The 9,442-nt window shown below is 45.4% G+C and overlaps 1 protein-coding gene across 1 annotated transcript; it reads right to left on the reverse strand.

Annotated features, from left to right (window-relative positions):
• Positions 1-1,834: 1,834 nt before the first annotated feature.
• Positions 1,835-7,742, reverse strand: LOC142250095 (uncharacterized). The gene is made up of 8 exons (XM_075322160.1): positions 7,588-7,742; positions 7,434-7,511; positions 7,276-7,353; positions 6,964-7,177; positions 6,727-6,883; positions 5,878-6,597; positions 2,581-2,677; positions 1,835-2,092 (listed from the first exon to the last, which is right to left on the reverse strand). Exons 1-8 carry the CDS (start codon positions 7,627-7,629, stop codon positions 1,835-1,837), a joined length of 1,644 nt encoding a protein of 547 aa, XP_075178275.1. The 5' UTR covers positions 7,630-7,742.
• Positions 7,743-9,442: the final 1,700 nt, after the last annotated feature.

A 9,442-nucleotide genomic window follows, 5' to 3' on the forward strand; every position in this document is an offset into this window, starting at 1 on the left:
AACTGTAACCCAATGTATAAATGCAGGGAGGTTGCATAATTTTCAGTCTTTGATGTGAAGGTTTTGTGATTTTGTAATAATAGGCAAGGATCAGAAATGTCATCTTAAAAAACATCCCCCCCCACAATCATTTGTAAGAGGTAAGCCAGAAGCCCCACGGCATTTGTGCACCAACATCGCCATCTGCCGGAGGACCAGGGTCTCCAGAAGGCAGCAATCTGTAAAGAGTTTGTTTCCTCGAAAGTAGAGTTAGAAGGATGCATCAAGTTAGGTGACCACTACGGTGAAGTTACCAAATATAAAAGGCTGGTCCGGTGGAGGAAAGATAGAGTTGGCACCAAGAACATCGTGAGAATGGACGTGTGTGCAGCAGAGCAGGCCCAAGTCATCTGCTAGGGAATCATGTGGAAGGGCACTGAGCCCAGAGGAACCTGAGGCCTGCGTTCTACTGCCAGAGCAACCCAAAGGTCACATACTGTAACCAAAGGAATCCGAAGACCACATACTGTTACCAGAGGAACTCGAAATCCAAATATCATTGCCAGAGGAATCCAAAGACTGAATATCATCGCCAAAGGAACCTAAAGACTAAACATAATCACCAGAGGAACCCAAAGACCAAACATCATCAGCAGAGCAACCCAAAGACTGAATATCATCACCAAAGGAATCCGAAGACTAAACATTATCACCATGTAAAGTGCTAGGCAGGGGCAATTGTGGTTGAGGGTCTTTGCAGAGGTCCTCAACCCACTCCAGCACAGTACAGACATGGGGGGGTAGAGTGGAGTAGATGTTATGTGGTGCGGAGGTGGTACCTGCTGACTGCTGCGCTTTCACTTTTTCAGCCGTCTTCTCCGCCTCCCGTACACTTCCCTTCTGTCCCGTGCGCTCAGCAAGCAGATGACTACTGGGTAAGATTTGAACAATTTTACTGAATATTTGCTTAACAGATGTTTTCCATTTCTTCAATACAGAGATATCATCATCACTGCCATCTTTACACATCATCTTCTGTACCTGGCCCGGCTCTACAGGAAAGGCTGTAATTTGGCAACTTATCCTCCTGCTTCAGACCCACTCCCCCAGCATGATAGTGGATCGCACAGCTCGGTTCACAGACGGTTAGACTCTCTTGATGTCTACTGCCGCATCTGCTTTCCCACAGGTACCGGCAGATAACCCCTAAGGTAGGGGCGTCCCAGCTCCTTAACGTCTCCATGACACACTGGACTTACGTTCACTGTAGATGAGTCCCCTTTAAATATCTTTGCTCCTTACTGCTTTCTTTCTCTTTCTTGTCCTGTCTCTGTCCTGCTTCAACCACCTCCACCCAGTTCACTCCACTCTGCTCTTCTGACCCTCCTGGTCCTTGTCTCCTGATCTGCACACTACCACAGCGTCTCACTATCTGAGATGGCCCACACAGCTTTTATCCCCTCCTATCCTGGGGGCCGTCCCTCCCTGATTAACTCCCACCACCCTGTCATCTCCCAGTCTATCCCTTCTCTCTGAGGGACCCGGGACCCATGACCTGTAGTGGCAGCCAGCTGTACTACACAGGGGGGAAAACAATACACATAATACAAGCATACTTCACTTCCATCCCACACCACAGGAAAGTGGGGGCTGTAGGGCACTGGTCACCCTATTACATCCAGATGAACCGAAAGACCAAACAGCATCACCAGAGGAACCCAAAGATTGAATATCATCGCCAGAAGAACCTGAAGACCGAATATAATCACTAGAGGAGCCCAAAGACTGAATATCATCGCCAAAGGAACGTGAAGACTAAACATCATCGCGAGAGGAACCCAAAGACTGAACATCATCAACAGAGGAACTCAAAGATAAATATTATCTCCAAAGGAACCCGAAGACCGAACATCATCTCCAGAAGAACCCGAAGACCGAACATCATCTCTAGAAGAACCCGAAGACCGAACATCATCTCCAGAAGAACCCGAAGACTGAACATCATCTCTAGAAGAACCCGAAGACCGAACATCATCTCCAGAAGAACCCGAAGACCGAACATCATCTCTAGAAGAACCCGAAGACCGAACATCATCACCAGAAGAGGCTCGATCTATGTGGTCAAGCACCAAAAATTGGACATCAAGAATGAAAGACTGAGATACAGACATTTGTTCTGAAGCAGCATCTAAGTGATCCGGGTCACCACTTCCTGCCTTACATACGGTACCGAGAGAGATAAGCTGATTGATAGAATGAACTGTTTGTGTTGTGCACTGCCACGCAACTGCGCCATATCTAATGAACCACTGACATAAGTGGGGCTATGAAAGTTTAAGTTTACTTGTTTATTATGTATTGTGATCCTTGTAGGGCGACTTTGATGTTCCCCTGACGAAAGGACCAAGGTTGAGTTAATGCTAAGTGAAATTTTATTTGAAATAACCCTTAGTGTCAGCACATACTTGATCAGTCGAGTGGAACAGTGAAATGTGCCTACTGTCATTTAATTTCTTTTGCTTTGTATTTCTTCCTTGCCTATTGTTTACCCAAACCTCTTCCACCCCCTGTTCCTGCCAAATAAAAACCTGTTGAACTCACCATTGAGTCATCCTTACTGTGTATTGCAGTTTTCTGAGATCTTACAGTCATGGCCATTGATAATTCTTCTTGGTTTTGATTTTTATTCCCATAATGCCTTTGTATGAACTACAGATTCTATTAAAAGCCTGATTGCTGTCATTTGTGCTTATTGTCGCTCCCAGCTGAGTAATGTGCAGAAAATGTGTGTGGAAAGACCTTTCACTTGCTTAAAAAAATAGCTTTAAATACCTTGCAAAAGTGTATTTTGTATTTTGCGCTGAGTCACTCTATTTCAGGGATATTTGCATTTGTTGCTTTTTTGAGCGCAGTATGTGAAGTCTCTGCTTACAGTCCAACTGGGTGTTTCTTGAGTGTCTTCTTTGGGGGTGTGCGCTTTCACCCCTAACTCCCTGACTCAGCCAATCATAGCTCGTCAGCTACGGAGACTGAGGCTGCTTTCACACATCCGGTTTTTCCTGTGCGGCACAATCCGGCGCTTTCCAGAAAAAACGCAACCGTTTTTTTTTTTTACACCGATTGCGGTTTTTTTGCATAGACTTACATTAGTGCCGCATGGGCTTGCGTTCCGACCGTTTTTTGCCACATGCGGCAGATTTAGCCGATGCGGCGGCCGGATGGAACGTTGCCTGGCACGTTTTTTTGTTCGGCAAAAAAAAACGCATTGCGCTGCATCCGGCCGATACGGCGCGATTTGCAATGCATGCTTATGGACGCCGCATGCGGCAAAAAACGGACGGGCCGCATGTAAAAAACTTATGCAAAGGATGCGGTTTTGTCGCCACATCCGTTGCATAGGTTTTAGAGCCGGATTGGCCGGCTCTGCTAAAACCGGATTTGTGAAAGCAGCCTGAGACTGCTAGACCAGCTGTGATTGTTAGCGTCCACTTCTCTGAAATGTAACACTAATAGGTGAGTTTGTGAAACTTAGGCTACTTTCACACATCAGTTTTCTGTATTCAGGCACATTCCTTTTTTTTACCGTATCCAACGTTTCCGTTTTTGTTTTGCAAACCGGAGCCAACCGGACCTACCGGATCCGTTTTTTAGCGGATCCGTTTAGGACGGATCCGTTAAAAAACGGATCCGGTGTGTCCGGTTTGCATCCGTTTTGCATCCGTTATGTCCGTTTTTTGACGGATCCGTTTTTTTAACACTAAACAAACAATTAACGAGTTCCGTATTCTGATTGGCTATTGGGAACATATAGTATATATACAGTATTTTGAAGCACATATGACAGAATGAAGACAGAGACAAGCAGAAACCATGGATGCTATTCTTGCAAATTACACAAAGATCGCTGCAGATTTTATATTTGAGGCAAATCGCTTGGCTATCATCGTCAGAGAAAAGGAGCGACAGCGACTGAGGCGTCAGCGACATCGACGCTTTTGGATCCATCCCCTGACTGCCCAGAGACTGACACGTGGGGTGTTTTCAACCCTATACCTGGAGCTCCGTGGAAACCATGAAAAATTCACAAGCTATGTCCGGATGGCAGTGAATAATTTTGACGTCCTCCTTGGCCTTGTTGCGGACAACATCCGTAAAACGGACACCTTCTGCCGTTACTCTATAACACCCGAGGAGCGTTTGCTGGTTACGCTTAGGTAAGTTTTTTTTTTTTTAAATTGTATCCTCCTGTAAATTGACTTTTAACTGTAATGTGTTTGCTATTATTTTTTTATAATTATTGTCTTTCCTTTACAGATTCCTTGCAACTGGAGAGTCGCTTTCATCCCTCCACTACCAGTTTCGACTAGGAATTTCCACCATCTCGGGAATCATTAGAGACACTTGCCAAGCCTTGTGGGATTGCCTCCATGAGGATTTCATCCCCCAGCCCACCAGGGAAAGATGGCTTGCAATTGCTGAACAATACTATAACATTTGTCAGTTTCCAAATTGCCTTGGCTCAGTGGACGGCAAACATATCAGAATTGTGAAACCTGCTGCTTCGGGGTCAGAATACTACAATTATAAAAAGTATTTCTCAATTGTCCTAATGGCAATAACGGATGCGGACTACAAATTCATCTCAGTGGACATTGGCGCATATGGGAGATCCAATGACTCTCAGGTCTTTAAAATGTCCCCAATGGGGCGGCGAATCTATGGGAATACTTTTGATTTCCCTCCTGCAAGACCTCTTCCTGGCACATGTGAGCCCCCAATGCCCTTTGTTTTTGTGGCCGACGAAGCCTTTCAACTATCCCAACATCTATTGAAGCCATATGCAAGCCGTGGATTGACGCAAACACAAAAAATATATAATTACAGATTATCCAGAGCCAGAAGAATGGTGGAATGCTCCTTTGGGATACTAACCAGCAAATGGCGAGTCTTGTTAACAGCCATTAATTTAAACATTGAAACTGTTGATGAAATAGTGAAAGCATGTGTGGTACTGCACAATTTTGTTTTAACAAAGGAACCTTTGTCGTTGGATGACCAGAGTTTGGAATCCACCACTTTGTCTGACTACACCAGTCCTGGATTTAGGAGTAGTGTTGCCTGTTCAACAATCCGTGACATATATGCTGACTATTTTGTGTCCCCAGAAGGTAGAGTAGATTGGCAAGATCAAATGGTGTAAGATTTTTCTTCATTTTTATAACAAATAAAAATAATTATAAATAAATTAAATAATATCTTGTTAACCTTGTTAATTTTAATCTTTCACTCGCTTTAAAAATTTGTAATTTTTACCCCGTCAAATAACAACATGTTATGTTTTTGTATTACCTTATTATTAACTTAACTTGCTAAATAATATTCACACCAAAAAAAACAAGAACAAATAAATACTTTTCAACCAAAAACGTTTATTTTTTATTACATAGATAAATAAATTATAAATTTGTAAATCTTGGGCTTGGGGTGGAGATAGTACTGGAGGGGCTGACAGGTGGGAACACACGCACAGTTGGAGTATTGAGGGTGGAAAGTGGTGTTGGTGGTGGTGGTGGGGAAGTAACAGAAGATGAAGGTGTGGTAGAGAAACCAAGAGGGAAACCAGGAGATGGGATGGGATTTGGTAAGGATTGAGGGGTGGAGTGGAGGGATTGGGAGACAGAAGAGGTGGCGGGTGAATTAGTGGTTTGAGTTGGGGTCATGATGGTTGTGGAAGGCGAGATGTGGTAGTGGGTAGGAAGTGTAGGGGCAGATGTGGTTGGGAGCTGGTACTGGCCCGCAGGCTGGTACTGGGCCGCAGGCTGGTACTGGGCCGCAGGCTGGTACTGGGCATCAGGCTGGTACTGGGCAGCAGGCTGGTACTGGGCAGCAGGCTGGTACTGGGCCGCAGGCTGGTACTGGGCTGCAGGCTGGTACTGGGCTGCAGGCTGGTACTGGGCAGCAGGCTGGTACTGGGCAGCAGGCTGGTACTGGGCAGTAGGGGGAGTAGGGACAATGGCTGGAGGGGGGGCAGGTGGTCTTGGAGGGGTGGGTGGAGGTGGTTGGGAGTCAACCTGCCCCAGAGCCTTCCGTGTGGCTTGCATTACATGCATCTGATGGTCAAGAGATAGCTTTTCCATGCGCTCTAGTACGGCTTGAAAAAAACAATGATTGGGAGATTTACTTGCATCTAAATGCAGCCTGTCCAGACGCGTGCACAATTCGTGTGTATTTTTTTCCATATTTGCATTTAGGAAGCTAAAAGATGCACGATTTTGTTCTGATAATAATTGAATGGCGTTCTGGAAGGCTGCATTTAGATGCAAGAACTCTGGCGCATAGCTCTTTTCCTGACCCCTATGACGCTGACGCCCAGAACCCAAAGGTGTTCTACTGAGGGCAGCAGTGTCAGAGGGGTGGGGTAGGGGAAAAGCTATCTCATCACCAGCAGCTTCAGGTAATGAAGTCTCACGGGAAGCTCCAGCGCAGGTGGATGGGACAGATGTAGATGGAAGGGAAGGTTCAGATGGGTGGGGTCTGTGCGTGTGTTCACCAGTGGCGGACTGTTCAGGGATCGCTCCTGTCGGGTTCGATGCAGGCTCCTGAGTGCTGCAGACGGTGCTGTTAAAAAGAGGAAAAACAAAACAATAATTAATTTAATTGCTATACATTGGCCCTGACTAAAAAAAAAAAGCAAAAAAAAACAGACATAAAATATTATACTTTGTACATATTGTGTGGAATATTTACCTTCTGCACACCATAGTTGTCCGGAGGAACGACAACGCTCTAAAGTAACGGTACTTCGATCTGCGTCCTCCGGATCCACTCGGGGCCTGCATCTCTTGATTCAACTCCTTTTTGAAGCGATCCCTGATAGACCGCCACCGCTTCTGAAGTTTGTCACCTGAAAGTGGAAAGCATAAAGTGGTTATTATACAACACATTACATCAGGCAGCATAACCTACTGAACTGTGAATACTTACGCTGTTTCTTCTGGCCACGAGAATTGAGCTCCCCCCAACCTTCTACCGCTGCGTGGCATACCTCGTCCCAGAGTCGACGGGTTACGATCGAATCAGCGTGGCGGCGGTCAGCCATGTTCCACAGCGGCTCCCTCTCTCTAACTTCATCGATGAGGAGGTCGATGTTGATAAATCCGGCCTCCTCACCGTCAGAATCGGGAGCACGCTGGGATGCCTGTTCAAAGAAAGAAAAAAGAAATTTAAAAAAAAAAATAGACAAAAATTCACACTGACATGAAAAAAAAAAAACAAAAAAAAAACAAAAAACCTTACACTATGACCACCGCCACCTCGACGACGACCCTGGGACGGTCTTGGGGGAGCTCTATCATGAGCCCTAGAAGTTGAAGCCTTTAGTGAAGAAAACAAAAAAAAATTATTTACTTATATGTTTGGTGTGCTGTGGTAAACAATTCCTGTATGAAACTTACACTATGATCGCCCGCTCCGTGTCTTTCTCCACCCCTTCCGTCCTCTTCTGGCAGCATCTCCTGTGATGTTTCGGCCACCTGTGTAAATGTCGTTGATTTAAAAAAATGTTTTTTTTTTGTATTTTTTAAAAAAAAAACAAAAAAAAAAAAATACCTCAGTTTGTGAACCGAAGGGCGGGCTACCAGAAGACGACATATTTTTGATTACAGGCCACGCACAACAGGACCTCAACCTCAGGAACACTCTTGCACTGCCACGGAAGCTAAAAGGACCCAGCAACAGGATGCCCAGAAATGTACCGCAACACTGCACCTGCAAAAAAAGAAAAAAAAATGTCTAAGTACATGTACGCAGCTCACAGCAGTGATCTGTGGACAGTACTGTGGACATTACCTCAGGAACACTCTTGCACTGCCACGGAAGCTAAAAGGACCCAGCAACAGGATGCCCAGAAATGTACCGCAACACTGCACCTGCAAAAAAAGAAAAAAAAATGTCTAAGTACATGTACGCAGCTCACAGCAGTGATCTGTGGACAGTACTGTGGACATTACCTCAGGAACACTCTTGCACTGCCACGGAAGCTAAAAGGACCCAGCAACAGGATGCCCAGAAATGTACCGCAACACTGCACCTGCAAAAAAAGAAAAAAAATGTCTAAGTACATGTACGCAGCTCACAGCAGTGATCTGTGGACAGTACTGTGGACATTACCTCAGGAACACTCTTGCACTGCCACGGAAGCTAAAAGGACCCAGCAACAGGATGCCCAGAAATGTACCGCAACACTGCACCTGCAAAAAAAGAAAAAAAAATGTCTAAGTACATGTACGCAGCTCACAGCAGTGATCTGTGGACAGTACTGTGGACATTACCTCAGGAACACTCTTGCACTGCCACGGAAGCTAAAAGGACCCAGCAACAGGATGCCCAGAAATGTACCGCAACACTGCACCTGCAAAAAAAGAAAAAAAAATGTCTAAGTACATGTACGCAGCTCACAGCAGTGATCTGTGGACAGTACTGTGGACATACCTCTTCCCTGGAGCACTGGACTGGAGGACAGCAGAAGTTGAAGTCAGGAGCCGGCAGGAAGTGTGTAGAATGTGCTGGATCCTTTTATAAGTTTTGTGATGAGGAAAAAAAAAAATTTGCGCATGCTCTGTTTAACAAACCGGATGCGGTCACCGCATCCGGTTTAAACCGCATTGCGCCGGATCCGGCATGCATAGACACCCATTGTATACAATGCCGTATTGCGCCGGATCCGGCAGAATGCGGTTTTTTTAAGGGGACAAAAAACGTTACATGATACGTTCTATCCGGCCGCCGCATTCAATTATTTTGCCGCATCCGGAAAAAAACGGATGCAACGCAAAGCCATCAGGTACAATCCGGCAACAATGCAAGTCTATGGGGGATAAACGGATGCGGTACCGGATCCGTTTTACCCGTTTTTTTCCGGATTGAACCTGATGGCAAAAAACTGATGTGTGAAAGTAGCCTTAGGCTACTTTCACATATCAGGTTTTTTCCATCAGGCACAATCCGGAAAAAACGGGTAAAACGTATCCGGTACTGCATCCGTTTTATCCCCATAGATTTGCATTGTTACCGGATTATGCCTGATGGCTTTGCGTTGCATCCGTTTTTCCCGGATGCAGCAAAATTAATTAAAGCGGTGGCCGGAGGCAACGTATCTTGTAACTTTTTTTGTCCTGCAAAAAAAAAACGCATTGCGGCGCAATACGGCGTGTTTTACAATGAAAGCCTATGGATGCCGGATCCGCTGCAATGCGGCAAAAAACGGATGCAAAAACGATTGCAAAAAAACGGACAAAACGAATGCAAAAACGATTGCAAAACAGATCCACTGGATCCGTTTTTTTTACGCATCCGGCATAACGGATCCGTTAAAAAACGGATCCGATGGATACGGTTTTTACATTTCGTTGCCGGACCCGTTGGATCAGGAAAAAAAAAGGATTGTGCCTGAATGCAGAAAACT

This window comes from Anomaloglossus baeobatrachus, chromosome 8, assembly GCF_048569485.1.
Source record: "Anomaloglossus baeobatrachus isolate aAnoBae1 chromosome 8, aAnoBae1.hap1, whole genome shotgun sequence".
In the NCBI taxonomy this organism is placed as follows: domain Eukaryota; kingdom Metazoa; phylum Chordata; class Amphibia; order Anura; family Aromobatidae; genus Anomaloglossus; species Anomaloglossus baeobatrachus.